Source organism: Thalassophryne amazonica, chromosome 7 (assembly GCF_902500255.1).
Source record: "Thalassophryne amazonica chromosome 7, fThaAma1.1, whole genome shotgun sequence".
Taxonomy (NCBI): Eukaryota; Metazoa; Chordata; class Actinopteri; order Batrachoidiformes; family Batrachoididae; genus Thalassophryne; species Thalassophryne amazonica.
The window spans coordinates 106,442,116-106,463,091 of record NC_047109.1 but is presented as its reverse complement, the minus strand read 5'-3'; the positions used below and the strand labels follow the sequence as shown (position 1 = coordinate 106,463,091).

Here is a 20,976-nt window from a genome sequence, read left to right as displayed (position 1 = left end):
TGAATATTCTAGTATCATTATCGTAGTGGACATGAAAATGTGGTGCAATCCCTCGATGTTATCACCATTTGTATGTTTCTGAGCTAAGATTTGAAAGAGATAAAAGTTGAATGAATTGACAGAAGGGTAGATTAAAAAACATGAAGTCTTATATGGCGGTGTGCTCTTTGTGTTTGTGTTAGGCAAGAAATGAGTCAGTGATGGAGAAAATTTCAGTTTTATTTTAATCCTTAGTATCGACAATTGTATTGGTGTGTGTGTGTGTGTGTGTGTGTGTGTGTGTGTGTGTGTGTGTGTGTGTGTGTGTGTGTGTGTGTGTGTGTGTGTGTGTGAAAGTGTGTGTGTATATATATATATATATATATATATATATATATATATATATATATACATACATTTTGTCAGAGCCACAATCCAGGATGAAGTGAGGAGCATACATGAATACATCAGATGGCCCCCAAGATCTTCTGCGACAAGAGTGCCTCAGACAGGTGAAGATGGTGATCAGGAACAGGTGGAGGAAATCTCATGGAAGACCAAACTCCTCCATGGGATGTACCGTTGATGTGGCTGACATCAAGAAGTCCTAAAAATGGCTAGAAAAAGCCGGCCTAAAGCTCAACACAGAGGCTCTGATCATGGCAGCACAAGAACAAGCCCTCAGCACCAGATCCATGGAGGCAGGAGTCTACCACAGCCAGCAGGACCCAAGATGAAGGCTGTGCATATGTCCCCCAGAGACAGTCCAGCACAGTGTACACTGCATCTATGCTACATACGGATTAGAAGACCCCAAGTCCCAATGGGAGACACCACTCAAGGTGGTTGACAATGACAGGACTAAAGTCCTGTGGGACTTCAAATTCCAGCTGACAGTAACATCAGAAAGGAGCACGAGAAAATAGAAAAGTACCAAGAGCTGAAGGAGCAACTGGAGGAGATGTGGAAGGTAAAGGCCAAAGTGGTCGCAGTGTTAGGAGCACGAGAAGCTGTAACCCCCAAACTGGAAGAGTTGCTCCAGCAGATTCCAGGAGCAACATCAGAGGTCTCTGTCCAGATGAGTGTAGTCTCTGGAACAGCTAAGATACTGCGTCAAACCCTCAAACTCCCATGCATACCACCCTCCCCAAGGGGGGTGAGAGGAAAATTTTATATATAACAGTTTGTGAAGATTGAAACTCCCCTTTAAAGTGGCTTACTGAAAAAAAGATATTTGTAATATGTAAATGTCATTTTTCTCTGTGGAGATGCAAAAATGTAACATCATGAAGTCTAATATGTGTATAAAGCTGTTTTATCTCAAAATGTTATGTTATGTTAAGTATGGGGATAGTTGTGATACTTGCTATCAAGGTTATCTAACAAAGATAATAATAATGATGAAGGACCACAAATCAGAAGATGACTCTACAACAGTGACTTGGGTTTTTTGATCACTTTTTCTCTTTAATTGTCCATTGAGGTCTAAACACTGCATTCACACTGCATTTTGGTTTTGTGGAAGGTTCATCAAGTGTAAAAACTTGCCTCAAGGATTTTTACTTGTTAAAGAAAAACAAAAAAACATCACATTAAGGTTGTTGTTTTTTTACCCTAATGTTTTGTAAGTAATATGTTAAATTGACCTTGTTACACTCGATTGTGAATTAATTTTCACATTAATTCCTTTTCTGAAGTTTGCAGTGTTTCTCTGAAATCATCACTAAAACATTTAATTAAAATGTATGTACTGTAATTTGGCAAAACCAAAATTGCTCATGATGGTGAAAGACAAGTTCCATGGCTAATCAATGTTTTTTTTTTTTTGTTTTTTTTACAGATATGGGAAGATTGTGTCAACAAAGGCTATTCTGGACAAGAACACTAATCAGTGCAAAGGTGAGTGATTTTATTTTGTTCCCTATATTTCCTGTAGCCTGTAAAAACAACACTCAAATATATAAACCTGTATTTCAGAGTGGAATTCATAAGGTGAGAATTAATGTAATTCTACTGTTGAGAGAGGTTTAGTTTTTAAATTAAATTCCCTTTTCTTTTCTTCAGTTTTACATTCCTAATTATTTTATGCTGAAAGGTTAATAAAACTGACTCAGAATGGCTTGCAGGAAAAAAATGTAAATGAATGTGTGATGTCTAATTAAAATAAATCACTTACACTTTAAAAATGTAAAGTTCTTCCAAGGGGCTGTTTCACAAAGCCTGCAGACTGTGATGTGTAGCTTTGTGGCATGTATTTTTGTTTCATTTTATTTTATGTCCTAATTTGAACATTTTTTTAAATGTTGATAAGTATTTGGACGGGTAGTGCGGCGGCTTAGTGAGCACTGTTGTTTCACAGCAAGAAGGTTGTGGGATTGATTCCCACCTATGGCCTTTCTATGTGGAGTTTGCAAGGTACCCCCAATGCTGCGTGGGTTCCCTCCGGGTGGTCCTTCCTCCCACATCCAAAGACATGCAGGTTAGGTGGATTGGAAACTTTAAATTGCACATAGCTGTGTGTGTATATGTGTGAATGTGCTTGTTTGTCTGTATATGGCCTTGTGATAGACTGGCGTCCTGTTCAGGGTGTACACCGCCTCATGCCCTGTGACTGCTGGGATACGCTCCAGCCCCCCCGTGCCGTGACCCTTAATTGGAGTAAGCGGGCATTATATGCAAGTATTTGCACAGTGTCACAGTTTTTGGAGATGTCTTGAAGAAAGCATACGTTGGTCTAAAATCTCAAAGTACATTTGTGGTATTCTGGGTTGGCATGATAGAAGTGTAAATTACCTTTGCCAAGGACACTGACATAACCCCATACCATGACAGACCCTGGCTTTTGAACTTGTTGCTGATAAGTGTCTGGATGGTCCTTGTCATCTTTGGACAGGACAACATGACATCAATTTCTTCCAGAAAAGATCTGGAATATATACAATACATATATATATATATATATATATATATATATATATATATATATATATATATATATATACAATAAATTTTCACTGTGTGTGATGGTCCACCCCAAATGCCCCTGAGCCCAAAGTAGTTCATTCTGCTTCTGGATAAGGTTAACCGGAGCGCTTGCTTTTGTTTGTGTGTTTGTAAAGTTTTAAGTGGTATTTGTGAATGTAACTACATATTGCAGTGCTTGACAAAGGCTTCCCAAAGTAATGTCTTGCTTGTGTGGTTATATCAGCTATTAATGAGTGACATTCTTGATGTAGTACTATCTGAGGGTTCAGAGACCATAGATGTTCAGGTTCGGCTTGCATCCTTGCCCTTTGCGCACTGAAATTCCTCCAGATTCCCTGAATTGTTTAACACTGAGGTTTAACGCAGAGAACATGCCAGGGCAACCAACTCATGTTTCTATTAATATATCAGTGACAGAACATTACAGACACTTCATTCAACCACTTTCTGAAACTATAGAGTGTCACTTCTAGTTTCAATCCCTGTTCTAGATGTTCTATGACTCACAGCCAATTTTAGAGCCTGGAGAAGGTCACATGCATTTCTTTCTCTCTCTCTCTCTCTCTCTCTCTCTCTCGCTCTCTCTCTCTGTCTCTCTCTCTCTCTCTCACTCACTCACTCTCTTTGTCTGCCACTTCAACAAGCTCATTCAGAGTCCATCATCATTCTTTTCAGGAGTCAGAGCAGTCTAATGATTCGGCACAGTTCTGAGGCCGTCCTGAATCTGTTGCACATGTTCAAAACACTTGTGGTGCAGTTGAAGTGGGAAAACTATCAAACGGCAGTCGAAGGGCCGTCTGACTGCATTCTCAACCATAAAACAGGGTGAAAATGGCACACGTGACATTCTAATCCCTTTCCGGGAGATGTTCGGTGTGTTTCTGCCACAGCCGAATATGCCTGAATGCTCCATGATCGCACCGGTTGGGTTGGCGCGGATACAGTCACTTCCAGTGAAGTGGTGAATCCAGAGTTGAAAATTCACACTTCCGCGACTGGCCGCATGATGTAAACAAGCTCGGGCTGCATTGATTGTCTACTGAAATCAGCTGGTTTTGTTTTGTCTCTAACTTGCTTCTTTTTACGTTTTATACCAATGACTGTGTCTGTTTACAACCAAATCAACACATTCTGAAATTTTCAGATGATACAGTCTTGCTCAGTTTGTTGAAAAAACAACTCAAGTCTCCACAGAACTACTGTTGAAGATCTTGTAGCTTGGTGTGATGAACACAAAGTGATCATCAATCCAAATAAGACTGTGGAAATTGTGATTGACCCCAGACCAGGTGTAGATCTTGGATGTATTATCATCCAGGGCCATGCCATAGAGCAAGTGAGCTCCTTTAAATATTTGGGAGTTCACATAGAGTCCGACTTGAGCTGGCACACACAGGTCACCGCAGTCTGTAGCAGAATACACCAGCGCCTTCACTTCCTGTGCAGGCTCAGACTGTTTGGTGTCTGCAGAAACATCATGCTCATTTTCTGTAGAGCAGCCATTGAATCAGTTCTCAGATATGGCATAACCAGCTGGTTTGGCAATTTGCTGGTCAAATCAAAGACACAATTATTCAACCTGGTTAAGACAGCAGCGGCCCCACAGGAGCTGTATGAACAGGCCATGAGGAGACAGACCAGGAGCATCCTCTCTGACCGTGCGCACGTGTTACACACAGAATACCAGTTGCTGAGCTCAGGGAGGAGATACAGGGTGCCTCTTTGTCGGCATAACTGTGATCAACATTCTTTTGTCCCTGTTTCAGTGATGCTGTTAAATATCTCGAAGTGACAGGAAGGAAGAGTGTGTGTGTCTGGCAGAGAGAGTGCTGAGTGAAGTTGGACAAATGTATGGAGTAAATGTACTGCATATTGATACTGATATTGTTGGGGCTGGGCCTTTATTTCTTGTGCTGTACTGTTTATTGTCTGTCGGTTTTGTAATGTCCTACGTGTAGCAAGCCTCTGTTCGAACCAAATTTCTCCCAAGGGAGACAAATAAAGTAAAGTAAGTAAGTCCCTTCGGCTGCTCCCTTGTTTGCACTCAGGGTCGCCACAGCAAATCCAAGATGGATCTGCTTGATGAATTGGCACAAATTTTACGCCGGATGCCCTTCCTGACGCAACTCCACATTACATAGAGAAATGTGGCAGGGGATTCGAACCTGTTCTTTCATATTTATGAATACATTTTACCACATTGCAGTTGTTTTTTTTTAATGAGAACTCAACCTATCATTCTTTTTGAGTTCTACACATGTGGTGATACCTTATTTACACCAGGATGTTAATAAAATCAATGCTGGCTATTCTCAGAATAAAGTACTTATATCCACAGTTTCAAATTGCATAAGTCAAATGGTGTCCACTTTATGGTCTTCTCAAAACATTAAAATTACTGTTCTGGATGCTCAGAATGCATCTGAGCTTATCTAGAAACCGTTGGCTTCTGGGGGCCTAAAGCGGCTCCCAGACCCCCGGCCTATGGGCTTCGGCCCTGCAGGCCTCACACTTTGTCCCCCCCAATTTCTAGTTCTAAATTGCGCCCTTGGTTGCAAGGTGTCCAGGCAACTGCATTACGAGTGTACATCCCGATGAGAGGAGACAGGAATGACTTTGGTGCAAAACCTCTGTTGTGTGGCTGCTTCCATATTTCCCATATTACATCATAGTGGTGTTATGTGCAGGTTATTAAAAGCAGAGGGACTCATACAGAGGTGCACAGGTGCATGCACTCACATTTACACTTGAGCAAAACAGGAGTGTGCTCTTTTGCAGCCAAAGTCCACCAGACTTCCATAAAGAATTTTTGTGGAGTGAAAACGGATGTTTCTATGTATCTTCATCTATACAAGCCTATAGCTCTTTCAGAGTTGTCTAGGCCTCTTGGTGGCTTCCCTCATGAGTCTCCTTTCAAGCAGGTCACTCAGTTACTGAGAACTGCCAGTATGACCCAGATTTAGCATACAGTACCATACTGTTTGTATTTCTTATAGATCGATGTAAATGAAGTCTAAGATATAGTTAGTGACTTGAAATGTTCATGTGTCCTTCCACTGACTTATTTCAAGAAAACTGGCTGTAAAAGTGATGATTTAAAGCTTGCTGGCCACCCCACATTTTACAAAACTGAGAAAATTTAGTTTCTTCTGAAATCCAGGCTTTATGATGTCGGTTTACTTTTGAAACTTCTTGTAAAATTACAGCTCATTTTAATGGAGAACATATTTATCTGGAGGGAATTCCACAGCGAATATTTTCTTTTTAATGCCATCAGCAGCAGGGCGTGCGTGTGTGCATGCACGAGCTTTTGAAAACATCGGAATTTACCTTGATCAATGCGATGCATGACGTTGATGTTAGTGAAATGCCTTGTAAATCATTCCAGCATTGTTATCAGGTTATAAAAACAGTGTTTCTCCTTTTAGAAGTGTTTATTTCTCACTGGCTTTTACATAATATATGAGAAATGACGTGTTAGATTTATACAGAAACACTGCGGTTTTAGAGCATTTGGATTAGGAGCCAGAGAGAGACCAGCCAGTGACATCACTATACCTCTCTATTCTGATTGGCTACCACCATGTCCTTCCCATAATGCTTTGCGCAAGTCTGGGGAAGCCGTCATGCAATTTATGACATCACTGTCGGTCTCAGTGGTTTCAGTTGTCGCTAAGTAGTTCAAGGTCATCTGTTCTCTGATCTGTTCATCTTTTCATCTGTTTTCTGGGCGTTGAGCTCCAAGTTGTTGCTGCTGCACCAGGTCACCAGCCGGTCCACCTCCCTCCTGTAGGCAGACTCATCCCCATCTGAAATGAGTCCGATGAGGGTGGTGTCGTCCGCAAACTTGATGAGCTTTACAGAGTCGTGGCTGGAGGTGCAGCAGTTAGTGTACAGGGAGAAGAGCAGAGGGGAAAGGACACAGCCCTGTGGAGATCCTGTGCTGAGAGCCCGAGTGTTCGAGACATTCTTTCCCAGCCTCACATACTGACTCCGGTTCGTCAGGAAGTCTGTGATCCACCTGCAGGAGGAGTTGGGCACGTGGAGCAGAGAAAGCTTGTCCTGGAGCAAAGCCGGAAGGATGGTGTTGAATGCAGAGCTGAAGTCCACAAACAGGATCCTAGCGTAGGTTCCTGGGGAGTCCAGGTGCTGCAGGATGTCGTGCAGGGCCAGGTTTATGGCATCATCTACAGACCTGTTGGCTCTGTAGGCAAACTGCAGGGGGTCCAGGAGAGGGTCGGCGATGGACTTCAGGTGGGATAAAACCAGGCGTTCGAAGGTCTTCATGACTACAGACGTGAGAGCCACAGGACGGTAGTCATTAAGTCCAGTGACGCGTGGTTTCTTGGGGACTGGAAGGGGGAGGCCCAGAGTGTTTGAATATCCAGTTGTATGGGGGGTGGGGAGGTGTGAGTCCATGTCTTCAAAACATGAATAGAAGACGTTCAGGTCGTTGGCCAGCTTCAGGTCATCAATAGAACGAGGTGCTTTGGGCTTGTAGTTGGTGATCTCTTTCAGCCCCCTCCACACAGAGGCCGAGTCGTTGGCAGAGAACCTTTGCTACAGACGTGAACTGTACATGGATTTAGCCTTTGCCACCTCCTTGCTAAATCTGTACTTTGCACCTCTATAGCTGTCTCTGTCTCCTTCTCTGAAAGCCACCTCTTTCTGCTGACGGAGCTGCCGGAGTTTAGGTGTGAACCAGGGCTTGTCATTGTTATATCTCACCCTGGTGCACTGTGGGATGATGCTGTCTTCACAGAAATGAATATATGACGTCACAGTGTCCGTGTAGTCATCTAGATTGTCTGTTGAAGCCTCAAACATATCCCAATCCGTAGTGCCTAAGCACGCGCGTAGCTCCTCTACAGCTTCATTGCTCCACACTTTAGATGTCCTCACAACAGGTTTAGAGAGTTTTAGTCTCTGTCTGTACGTGGGGATCAAGTGGACCATCACGTGGTCTGAGAGTCTCAAAGCTGCATGGACCACCGCGCGGTAGGCACCACTCACTGTCATGTAACAATGATCTATTGTGCTTGGTCAGGCATTTAACAAACTGTTTGTATTTTGGTAATTCCTGACTGAGATTCCCTTTGTTAAAATTGCCGAGAATTATAACAAGGGAGTCCGGAAAGTCTCTCTCCACGCTCATAATCTGATCCGCAAGCGCGCGCTCGGCCTCGTGCACGTCCGTGCTCAGTGGAATATACACGGAGCAAAGTATGAAGGAGTTAAACTCACGTGGAGAGTAGAACGGTCTGCAGTTTATGAGGAGATATTCCAGAGAGGGAGAGCAGTGTTGGGAGATCACAGTCACATTGGAGCACCAGGCGTTGTTGATATAGAAGCAGAGTCCTCCACCTCTGTTTTTCCACCGGAGAGTGCTCGGTCTCTGTCTGCGCGGAGGAGTTGGAATCCCTCTAGTTGGAGCTCGCAGTCCGGTGTCTGTGCATTTAACCACGTCTCCGTGAAGCACAGTACACAAGATGAGGAGAAATCTCTATTCTTCTTCATCAGCAGTGCCAGCTCATCCATCTTGTTGCAGGACATACACAACCAACGTGCCGCATATCCCCTGTCATCCGCTGATATCCGCAACCGATGGGTTGGCACAGCTTGGTGGCGGACCGGGACAGTGTGCAAAACAGATATGACGCGTGCCCAGCACGGCCACATCAAGGTCGCAAATGGTATGTCGCGCATGCAGACAGAGTGGGCACGGATGAAGCGAGTGCATCACGGCCGCTGTGCCCCTCATGGGGGCGCCTCCGCGGCCGCCTTTGCTTCTGTTCCCTGTTATATCCGCTTTTCTTCCTCATGTATTCACTGATCCACCCCGGGACATTTGTCATTTCCGCCCACCTTTGTTGTGGACGCTCAGCTTTTGTCTCCTCATTTCATGCGCAAATCCTGTGGGACAGGGCCCTAAGGATTGCTGTTTTTTTTTTTTTTTTTTTCCACATCAACCTAAGGTTTTCTGATTTGGGGTCGGTGCTGTAATTCCTTAATGGTTAATATGATACTTTTTTGTTGAGCATTTTGAATTAAAACTTGAGGTCCACCCTTGAATCACATCTTCATGGTGTCAACTCCATTTGTGATGGTTTCCAAAATAAACTGTCCAAATATTTATGTAGCTTACTGCATTATATAAAAGACGACAGCTGTAATGGCCGTGCCGTCCTTTAATCTATCTAAATAACACATCACTGGAGTGTGTTTATTTTGTTTACTTCCCTATCATCTCTGGATTGTACTCTAATGATACTTAGAGCGAAGTAGCTTTTTGAAATACAATATTGGCATTGTTGCTATTGGCCAAATAAAACTGAGAACGTCATACAATACCCACAATGTGTTCCAAATTGTCTTTGGGGTGATCGAGGCTCACTGAAGTGTCTTCTGATGAGGGTCCACCTGATTGTTGGAGAGGTCTGAACACAGCACCAATCAATATGATTGTAGTCATCTGTTTTTGAAGAGGCACGGAAGAGCGCATCTTCGCCGTGATTGCTGCTCGTGTGCCAGAGCTGTACTCTGAGATATACGGGCACAGTAAGGATAACAAATGCCTTGTAATCAGCACATCAGTTACAATATACTTGGAGGATGAGGGGACGTTCTGATTGATATCAGTGGCAGGAATGGAAATGCGGATTCAAATAAATTTTGCAATCATCTCCTGTGATTACTTAGAATAAAGTGGTGTGAGTGGATAACAGCAATGCTGTGTGATTAACATGTAACCACAGCGGTAATTTCAGATAGCAGAAGTGTTGCTTACGTTTATGATGTTGGAGCTTTTTAATTGGCCAGTGGTATAAGTTTTTACTCACTTAATCATTCCAGCAACCACTTTGTCATCACATAATCAATTTGGCTTTGAGCTTTGACAGATATTGAAATGCATGTACTGACATCATTATAGCACAGCCAAGAGGAAAGCAGAAAATTCTATAAACCCTGTGATAATCATCAATTAAACTCAGATTTCCTCAACTCATTGGGTTTTAATTTGAAATGGAGTTTAAGGATCATGTTTTTGTGTCTGTCAGGCCCAGCTGCATCCTTTCTTTTAATGTGTTTTCTGAATGGGAATGTCTCCACTCAGACCGTGTTGCATTTAATAAAGAAAACACCCACTTATATTGATCGCAGACTTGCAGCGACAGAATGGGACCAATCCAAAACCCTGATCAGATTGGATGAAATTTAGTCACGATCTAGTCCAAGACTGAGTCCTCCTTACGAGTTACCAAGTGGGCTCATGAAGCACTTTTGGTCCTCTCAGCACCGACACACAGTGACTGGTAATTACCGGCACCTCCGAGTTTTAAGTACATCATTTAGAATATCATCAAAACTAAATGCTAAAAAACAAACACACACACACACAAAAATCATGTAATCAGAAGAGCAATATGTCCAAGAAATCATGAATTAAGTACAATATCCAGTGAGACCTGTTGAGCATTGGTTTGGGATATGTGATCTATGACAGGAAAAGGACAATGGCTATATGGTTGTAAGTATTCAAAACTTTTCGGTATAAGAAATCACATGTCTTCTCAGGTAAGTTTCAGAAATTGCACGAGGAAGCCACTGCTGGTAACGTTAGTCTTTCATTGCCTCAGAGGGTGAGCCTGTATGGTTGTATCATCATAGACTAGAGGTGCACAGTGCATGATGGGAAAAGTACAATGACATAGGAGGAATCACACGTTTCTTGATGAAAAGAAGCCAGATATTGTATATCCCTACAAGCCGTGTCACACCATGATGGATATAGCAAACTGATTAGTTACGTATTTATAGTCATTTACAATTTGTCTGGTGGCAAAATTGCGTAATCCATATGTCCACGTGGATTTGGCACTCTGATGGACAGATGAAAGCACATTTCCACTGGCAGCTGCATTCAGCAGAACAATTTCCCAGTTTCAAAACATATATGTATGTGCGCTGGGGGAAGCTGGATTTGAGCAGGATTTGCAGTGGCCTTTTCAGAGGCTTTAAGCCCGTGTCACACCATGACGAATCAAGGAAACGTATGAGGAGCTGATACAAATTTTGGACGGATTCTGTGATTTTGCCACAGGAAAATATTTCAATATGTAACTAATCAGTTTGCTCTGTCCATTATGGTGTGAAATGGGCTTCATGATGACCCAGTGGGGAAAGGTTTGGTGGCCCATGGAAGGTGTGCACAATGTCCAGTGGCCTATAAGATCTTCATCAAGTGGCTTTTGTAATATAGATGTTCAGAGTTATTGAACCACAAAAGCAGCAACAAATGCATTCATATATTGTCAGATAAAAAAAATACAGGCTTAAAAAAGCAAGCTGGACACAGTTTTGGCATCAGTTTAATTAATTTACTGTTGTCCCTCAAACTCAGTGCACAGCGGTGGATCTGGGGGGAGGGCGAGGGGGGTGAGGGGGTTGCAAATCATCTGCTCTTGAGCAGTTGACCAAAGGTATGATAAAATGTGTGAAAATAGTGGAAACGCTGATTGAAGAATGCTTCTGCATGTAGAATTGGAAGCTTTTGTTGGGAAAGTGTAGTGACACGGACCCACAACAGGGGGCGTAAATGAACGGACAATGAAAGAGTCGAATATGAACACTTTACTGTTGTGAATGAGCACAACCACAATACAGAGGAATGTGAAATTTTGCAAACAGTCAATCACAAGGGTGACGTGTGGGCAGGCTCGAGGATAGAACACGTCTGTCCTGAGAAGAACCGGAACCACACGATTTCCTCTGCCACCGAACCCGGAGAATACCGGAGCCGCCAAGTCCCGAGTCCCCAGGTGGCCACCGTCTCCGAATGTCGGATCTGGTACTGCTGGCAAGGAGCAGAGACAATAAGATATGGGTGTGTGCACACCCAGTAACAACAATGATGGAGAGTCCACCTCCACCTCTAACACACACTCGTGCAGCTCCTGTCTCAACACTTATCTGGTGGGGGTGTAAAGCGAAGCTGTCGCCGGTCATGCCAATCTGCAGATAAAACACTCCGCAGGAAAACAGCTGCAAAAACGAGTTTACTAAACAAAGTCAGTACGGCACAGATTAAGGCTGAGAATGTTACCTTAACAGGTCGATGATATCTCGGCAATGAGGTGGAGATGACGTCCGGATTTTATGGAGTGAGATGATGAAGTGTAGATGGGTGACAGCTGTCAAGAGATAATGAGTGACAGTTGTCACCCCCGGCCGTGTCCATGGCGGCAGCGCCCTCTCGTGCCTGAAGCCTGCCCTTCAGGCAGGGCGCCCTCTGGTGGTGGGCCAGCAGTACCTCCTCTTCTGGCGGCCCACACAACAGCTTTCCCATGTTTAAAATATAAAAATGTGTATTAAGAACAATGACTAGACAGTCAGTATGGTCCGATGAACCTGTCCATCAGTTTCGGGGATTCCACTTGAAGCGGGATGTCCTTCGTCGACAACCACACCTCCTGCCCGGGTTGGTATGCAGGGGCCGGGGACCGCCGGCGGTCTGCATGGGCCTTGGCCCTCGTCCGGGCCTTCAACAAGGCAGAACGGGCGGTGCGCCACACCCGACGGCACCTCTGAAGGTGGGCCCGGACCGAGGGCACACCGACCTCTCCCTCCACCACGGGATATAATGGGGGCTGGTACCCCAAACACACCTCAAACGGGGAGAGGCCGGTGGTAGAAGACACCTGGCTGTTATGTGCATACTTGATCCAGGCCAGGTGGTTACTCCAGGCCATCGGGTGCGCGGATGTCACACAGCGGAGGGTCTGTTCCAACTCCTGGTTGGCCCGTTCTGCCTGTCCGTTCGTCTGTGGGTGGTACCCGGACGAGAGGCTCACGGTGGCCCCCAGTTCTCTGCAGAAACTCCTCCAGACTTGAGAGGAAAACTGGGGACCATGATCCGAGACAACGTCAGTAGGTATCCCATGCAGACAGACGACATGGTGGACCAGGAGGTCCGCTGTCTCCTGGGCCGTAGGGAGCTTCGGGAGGGCCACGAAGTGGGCCGCCTTGGAGAATTGGTCCACTATTGTGAGGATGGTGGTGTTGCCCTGGGACGGTGGGAGGCCCGTGACAAAATCCAGGCCGATGTGGGACCAGGGGCGATGAGGCACAGGAAGCGGTTGGAGCAGTCCTTGGGACCTCCTGTGGTCAGCCTTGCCCCTGGCGCAGGTGGTGCAGGCCTGGATGTACTCCCGGACGTCGGCCTCCATAGACGCCCACCAGAAGCACTGCCTGACAACTGCCACGGTCCTTCACACCCCTGGATGACAGGAGAGCTTGGAACTGTGACAGAAGTGTAGGACCGCAGCCCTGGCCTCTGATGGGACGTATAGTCTGTCCTTCGGTCCAGTCCCCGGGTCCGGGCTCCGTGCCAGGGCCTCCCGGACGGTCTTCTCCACGTCCCAGGTGAGGGTGGCCACGATAGTGGACTCCGGAAGGATGGGCTCCGGTGGATCCGACAGCGCAGTTTTGACTTCGTCTTCGTGTACCCGGGACAAGGCATCCGATCTCTGGTTCTTGGTCCCGGGGCGATAGGTGATCCAGAAGTCAAAACGCCCGAAGAACAGTGACCAGCGGGCTTGCCTGGGGTTCAGCCGCTTGGCTGTCCCGATATACTCCAGGCTCCGATGGTCAGTGAAAACCGTGAACGGCACAGATGCTCCCTCCAACAGGTGTCTCCACTCCTCAAGAGCCTCTTTCACCGCAAGGAGTTCTCGATTGCCGACGTCATAGTTCCGTTCAGCCGGGGTCAACCTGCGAGAAAAGTAGGCACACGGGTGAAGAACCTTATCGGTCTCTCCGCTCTGGGATAGCACGGCTCCTATCCCTGAGTCAGAGGCGTCCACTTCAACCACAAACTGGCGGCTAGGGTCGGGCTGCACCAAAACTGGCGCAGTAGAGAACCGTCGTTTCAACTCCTTGAACGTGGCTTCGCACCGATCCAACCAGGTGAAGGGGACTTTTGGAGAGGTCAGGGCTGTCAGGGGGCTAACTACCTGACTGTAGCCCTTAATGAACCTCCTATAGAAATTTGCGAAGCCGAGGAACTGTTGCAGCTTCCTACGGCTTGTTGGTTGGGGCCAATCTCTCACCGCCGCAACCTTGGCCGGATCAGGGGCGACGGAGTTAGAGGAGATGATAAACCCCAGGAAGGACAAAGAAGCACGGTGAAACTCGCACTTCTCGCCCTTCACAAACAACCGGTTCTCCAACAACCGCTGCAGAACCTGACGTACATGCTGGACATGAGTCTCAGGATCCGGAGAAAAGATGAGTATATCGTCCAGATATACGAAGACGAATCGGTGCAGGAAGTCCCGCAAGACGTCGTTAACCAAAGCTTGGAACGTCGCGGGGGCGTTGGTGAGGCCGAACGGCATGACCAGGTACTCAAAGTGACCTAAGGGGGTGTTAAATGCCGTCTTCCACTCGTCTCCCTTCCGGATCTGAACCAGGTGATACGCATTCCTAAGATCCAACTTTGTAAATATTTTGGCTCCATGCAGGGGGGTGAACACGGAATCCAACAATGGCAACGGGTATTGGTTGCGAACTGCAATCTCATTCAGCCCCCTGTAATCAATGCATGGACGGAGTCCGCCATCTTTCTTGCCCACAAAAAAGAAACCTGCACCCATCGGGGAGGTGGAATTCCGGATCAGCCCGGCAGCTAATGAGTCCCGGATGTAGGTCTCCATTGATTCGCGTTCAGGACGTGAGAGATTGTACAGCCTGCTGGACGGGAACTCCGCGCCTGGAATCAAATCAATGGCACAATCATATGGACGGTGCGGGGGAAGGGTGAGTGCCAGATCCTTGCTAAAGACGTCAGCAAGCTCATGGTATTCAACCGGCACCGCCGTCAGATTGGGAGGGACTTTGACCTCCTCTTTAGCCTGTGAACCGGGAGGAACCGAGGAACTTAAACACATCCGATGGCAGGTTTCGCTCCACTGAACCACCACCCCAGACGGCCAATCAATCTGGGGATTGTGTTTCAACATCCACGGGAAACCAAAAATCACGCAGGAGGTAGAAGGAGTCACAAAACCTCGATCTCCTCCCGATGATTTCCAGACACCACCAGAGTTACAGGTTGTGTCTTGTGTGTGATTAAAGGGAGAAGGGTGCCATCTAGTGCCCGCACCTGCAATGGCGAAGGAAGCTCCACCAGAGGGAGCCCTACCTCCCTTGCCCATCTGCTGTCCAGCAGATTCCCTTCTGACCCCGTGTCCACCAGTGCTGGGGCTTGAAGGGTTAAATCCCCGCTCAGGATTGTAACTGGGAGTCGTGTGGCAATATGTGTGTGTCCCACGTGAATGTTATGACCCCCCCTTAGCCCAGTCTCTAAGGGCGGGTGTTGTCGTTGTGGCCGTTTGGGGCAGTTTTTCTGTATGTGCTCTTTTGAGCTGCAGAGAAAACACTCCCCGCGGACCAGCCTCCTCATTCTGTCATCTGTTCTCATTTTGGCCCTGTGCGTTTCCCTAGCAACGTCAGCAGGGGGAGCTGTTGCCCCACGGAGTGCTGCGGCTGTGGAGCGTGGGGAGGGCGGAACCCTTTTGGACCCGGAAGGGAGAGGGAGGGCGCGTGCCCGGCCACGTCCTTCGTCTCGCTCCCGACGGCGTTCCTCCAACCGATTGTCTAACCGTATAACTAGATCGATAAGCCCATCCAAATCCCGCGGTTCTTCCTTCGCTACCAGGTGCTCCTTCAGGACCGACGACAGTCCGTTTATGAAGGCGGCGCGGAGCGCAACGTTATGCCAGCTGGACCTTGCAGCCGCGATGCGGAAGTCGACTGCATATTTGGCTGCGCTCCGGCGCCCCTGTCTCAGTGACAGCAGCACTGTTGAAGCAGTCTCTCCTCTGTTGGGATGATCAAACACTGTTCTGAACTCCCTCACAAACCCGGTATAAGTGGTAAGGAGCCGTGAATTTTGCTCCCAAAGCGCTGTAGCCCAAGCGCGTGCCTCACCACAAAGCAAGTTAATTACATAAGCCACCTTGCTGGCATCAGACGCGTACATTACGGGACGTTGTGCAAAGATGAGCGAACACTGCATAAGAAAGTCCGCGCACGTCTCCACACAACCCCCGTACGGCTCTGGGGGACTTATGTATGCTTCAGGGGATGGTGGGGGGGTTCTTTGAACGACCAGTGGAACGTTTATATCCTGCACCGGGTCGGCAGGAGGAGGAGCCGCAGCAGCGCCCTGAGCGCGCGCTTCCACCTGTGCGGTGAGAGCCTCCATCCTGCGATTAAGGATGACGTTTTGCTCGGTCATCAGATCCAGCCGAGCAGTAAAGGCGGTGAGGATTTGCAGCAACTCACCGATCACGCCTCCTGCAGACGCCCGTGCAGCCTGCTCTTCCATTGGCTGTTCAACAGATGGGTGACGCCCCTCGGGATCCATGACGTTGGCCGAGATATCCTGTTGGGAAAGTGTAGTGACACGGACCCACAACAGGGGGCGTAAATGAACGGACAATGAAAGAGTCGAATATGAACACTTTACTGTTGTGAATGAGCACAACCACAATACAGAGGAATGTGAAATTTTGCAAACAGTCAATCACAAGGGTGACGTGTGGGCAGGCTCGAGGATAGAAGACGTCTGTCCTGAGAAGAACCGGAACCACACGATTTCCTCTGCCACCGAACCCGGAGAATACCGGAGCCACCAAGTCCCGAGTCCCCAGTGGCCACCGTCTCCGAATATCGGATCTGGTACTGCTGGCAAGGAGCAGAGACAATAAGATATGGGTGTGTGCACACCCAGTAACAACAATGATGGAGAGTCCACCTCCACCTCTAACACACACTCGTGCAGCTCCTGTCTCAACACTTATCTGGTGGGGGTGTAAAGCGAAGCTGTCGCCGGTCACGCCAATCTCCAGATAAAACACTCCGCAGGAAAACAGCTGCAAAAACGAGTTTACTAAACAAAGTCAGTACGGCACAGATTAAGGCTGAGAATGTTACCTTAACAGGTCGACGATATCTCGGCAATGAGGTGGAGATGACGTCCGGATTTTATGGAGTGAGATGATGAAGTGTAGATGGGTGACAGCTGTCAAGAGATAATGAGTGACAGTTGTCACCCCCGGCCGTGCCTGAAGCCTGCCCTTCAGGCAGGGCGCCCTCTGGTGGTGGGCCAGCACTACCTCCTCTTCTGGCGGCCCACACAACAGCTTTCCCATGTTTAAAATAAAAATGTGTATTAAGAACAATGACTAGACAGTCAGTATTTAGCTTCCCAGATTACCTTAGAATGCACGAAAATGGATTTTTGAAATTTCACCCCAGGCTAAATCCGCCCCAATAGCAAACAAGAAAACCTGCCTGCTCTTAATTGGCAGTGTTCACCTAACCTGAATTAACCAGTGAATAATGGTTTTACTGCACAAACAGGGGCTGATTGCTTCTAAAGGCCCCTTGACACTTGAATAAATTTGATCCGCGCACTTGCACGCAATCTGCCATGCAGGAAAGTTAACTCATCACAAACCATTGTAAACCGTTGTAAACTGTGCGAAAAGAAAATTTTGAATTAATTACGCATTAATTAAACAAACTTCATGCAAACAATTAAAAAACACTGAGTGTGAGGGCAAGTGATTGCATCAGTGCATCACGTCACAGCACAGCTTATCTGATCGATTATAACGAGATGTTAAATCAATCATAAACATAATCTTACAGCTACTCATAAGAAGGAATGAACACACAGCTGTTTTAATAAGCTATTACAGTATAAATATTGCAAATACATACCTTTAAGATGGTTCCAAATGCATCCTCCACCTCATGAAGTGCACGACAGAGAGACAGAGAGAGAGAGAGAAAAAAAAATCTGCTGCTGAAATGGTCCTCTGTGATTCCGGAAGCGATTAGAGGTGTTTTCAACAGCCAAACTCTGAGAGAAAATGATTAATCCGCTACGAAATTATAATTTTATACACGCAGCGTCCAGCGGAACAAAGCGCGGCATCCAGATGGGAACACAATGGGTGACATTGTCAGGACGAAGTGTGTGGGAGTGCGGAGCCAAAATGCGTGCAAGTGTCAAGGCACCTTTAGTTTTGTCATCACAGTGCCAAAGACAAGGAAGCTGTCTGAGAGCACCAGAAATGCGCTCATCAATAAACATAAGTGTAAAAGCTACAAGGCAATCACTGAAAACACTGTCTCAACAGCTTTTAATGTTATCAAGATGCTGGACGTTCTTGGCGCTAAGAAGTCTGACAATATTGGTATGGATTGTGGAGGGTGGGGGGTTGCACAAACAGAAACATCACGCAAGACATCTGAAGAATGTCACACTTACATGGAGCCATCTCGATTGCTGCCATTTGCCTCTAACAGACGTACACTGGACACTCAACAAAGCAGAGCTCCATGGACCAAAATGGACATCACTTTTAAAAGAAAGGCACAAGAAGGAAAAACAAATCTCCAAACACTTTCACAGATAAGCCATAGGTAATCTTTCTGAGATAATGTCCTCATGAAACCACAGCGGAGCTCTTTGGAGAATACAGTGCATTAGATTGTTTATCGATGATGAAATGAAGCCCATAAGGAAAAGAACACCCCACTTACAATAAAGCATGCTGGAGGTTCTAGCAAGCTGTGGGGCTGCCTCTGGTGCCAGAGGTGCTGAATGGGTCAAAAGAATGATGAAATTACAGGATTACAAGACATTTTTGTGGTCTTTTAGCAGGACAGCGAGTGAAAGTACACATTCAACAGGACAACAGAAAGCTTGAAAATTAAATGTTGGACGCTTTATACTGGCCAGTGACAAAGCCAAACCTAAATTCCATTGGGGACGGGCTTTTGGAGATGTCTGAAATCTACCAGTGCCAAAAGACATCTTGCAGACTAAAAAGAGCTTGAATTCATAGCAGGACGAGAAAGTAGAAGCTTCAAAATACCTACAAAAATGGCTACATGTTTCTAAAAGTTCTGCAGACAAATGTTACTGACAGGCTCCATTAAATGTCTCCACTGTATTATTTCACTATCATGCAATCTTTTCTTTTGTCCAGCAACACTGGACATTTTATTAAATATCCCAATGATAGAAAATTTGATCATTTCCATTTATTTCTGGAGATATTCAGAATTGTGAACTTGAAATTCAAAGGTGCCATTCATTTTTGACCAGAACTGTAGCATGAACTCAAATGTAGACAGTCAGCAGGCGATTATGAGGACAGATAGTGGTGACTGTGGATAATGTGTTACATTAAAAAAAAAATAAGAAATTGCCTCAGAGATATCTGGTTTTGAATAAGAGGTGAGTGCAACATAGGACTCATTATTTTCACAGTTTTCCACAAAAAATATATTGTACGGAACTTTTTAATAATGGTGATAACATCAAAATGAATAATGAGGACAAAAATTGCCACTCTATGAATCTACATTTGCTTGCACGCTTTTATTGCTTGTTGTCTTTTTAATTACATACTGGCTGATTTCTCCTAATTTTCTTTTCAATTTCTATTACTGGAGACATTTTCCAAGATGTCTTCATCAGATTATATCAATTTACTATAGCAAATGTGTCTTCTAATGGAATAAAATAAGTTTGGGGTGCATAATGATTCACAGTTGGATGAAAATCACTTTGAAATGAGACTTTGTTTTTTTTAATAAGGAAAAAACATTGTGCATAGCGATAAACTTGGCACAGATGTAGCATGATATGCTGGATATTCTCCAGGTTTGTCTGCTTTATGAATACTAAGAGACTATCAAAATGCAAACCTGTACAGCCAGCCATAAATTAGTGCTTATTTTTTAATGTAGAGAATGCAGCAACTGCCGATTAGGCAATATTTTTCGGCCGTGGACTTCAGCAATTTTGCTGCTTGTGATGTTGACTTCATGCATCTCTTAAGCAGTTGTTAACTCACAATGAAGGAGTTTCATTATCAGTCAGCCATTAGAATGCCTTACAACCAGATAAGTGTTGGTTTGATTGCAGAGGCATTCAGCGGGGACAGGATAAGTGCTTAGCGTGACTAAGAGAGTACAAATTGGCACAGAGAATTCTTTTAAAAGAGGGTGAGGGGTGACAGGGGAAAGGGTGTGGGTAGCTGAAAATAACATTCGGCTGACAAAAAAGATGGGAAGCCTTCGAAACTAATGATTGAGCAGGGAACTTCCTCTTTTCAAGAAGATATTGTGAAGAGGAAGATGTGTGTGTGTGTGTGTGTGTGTGTGTGTGTGTGTGTGTGTGTGTGTGTGTGTGTGTGTGTGTGTGTGTGTGTGTGTATATATATATATATATATATATATATACACAGAGAGAGAGAGAGAGAGAGTTAGCAACATCCATTGTTCAGTGTTGCTAGCTAATATCTATCAATGTTCCACTGATAGATATTATTGTTTTAAATACACTCAACAAAAATATAAACGCAACACTTTTGGTTTTGCTCCCATTTTGTATGAGATGAACTCAAAGATCTAAAACTTTTTCCACATACAGAATATCACCATTTCCCTCAAATATTGTTCACAAACCAGTCTAAATTTGTGATAGTGAGCACTTCTCCTTTGCTGAGATAATCCATCCCACCTCACAGGTGTGCCATATCAAGATGCTGATTAGACACCATGATTAGTGCACAGGTGTGCCGTAGACTGCCCACAATAAAAGGCCACTCTGAAAGGTGCAGTTTTATCACACAGCACAATGCCACAGATGTCGCAAGATTTGAGGGAGCGTGCAATTGGCATGCTGACAGCAGGAATGTCAACCAGAGCTGTTGCTCGTGTATTGAATGTTCATTTCTCTACCATAAGCCATCTCCAAAGGTGTTTCAGAGAATTTGGCAGTACATCCAACCAGCCTCACAACCGCAGACCACGTGTAACCACACCAGCCCAGGACCTCCACATCCAGCATGTTCACCTCCAAGATCATCTGAGACCAGCCACTCGGACAGCTGCTGAAACAATCGGTTTGCATAACCAAAGAAT

At 45.7% G+C, this 20,976-nt stretch overlaps 1 protein-coding gene across 4 annotated transcripts in view; it reads left to right on the top strand.

The window, feature by feature from the left end:
- The window catches only part of LOC117514716 (RNA-binding motif, single-stranded-interacting protein 3-like), a 459,452-nt gene that overhangs the window by 168,796 nt on the left and 269,680 nt on the right, over window positions 1-20,976 (top strand). For all 4 annotated transcript variants that reach the window (XM_034175281.1, XM_034175279.1, XM_034175282.1 and 1 more), the window contains exon 3: window positions 1,820-1,878. In XM_034175281.1, coding sequence (XP_034031172.1) covers window positions 1,820-1,878 — 59 coding nt within the window. The remainder of the gene's footprint in view (window positions 1-1,819; window positions 1,879-20,976) is intronic.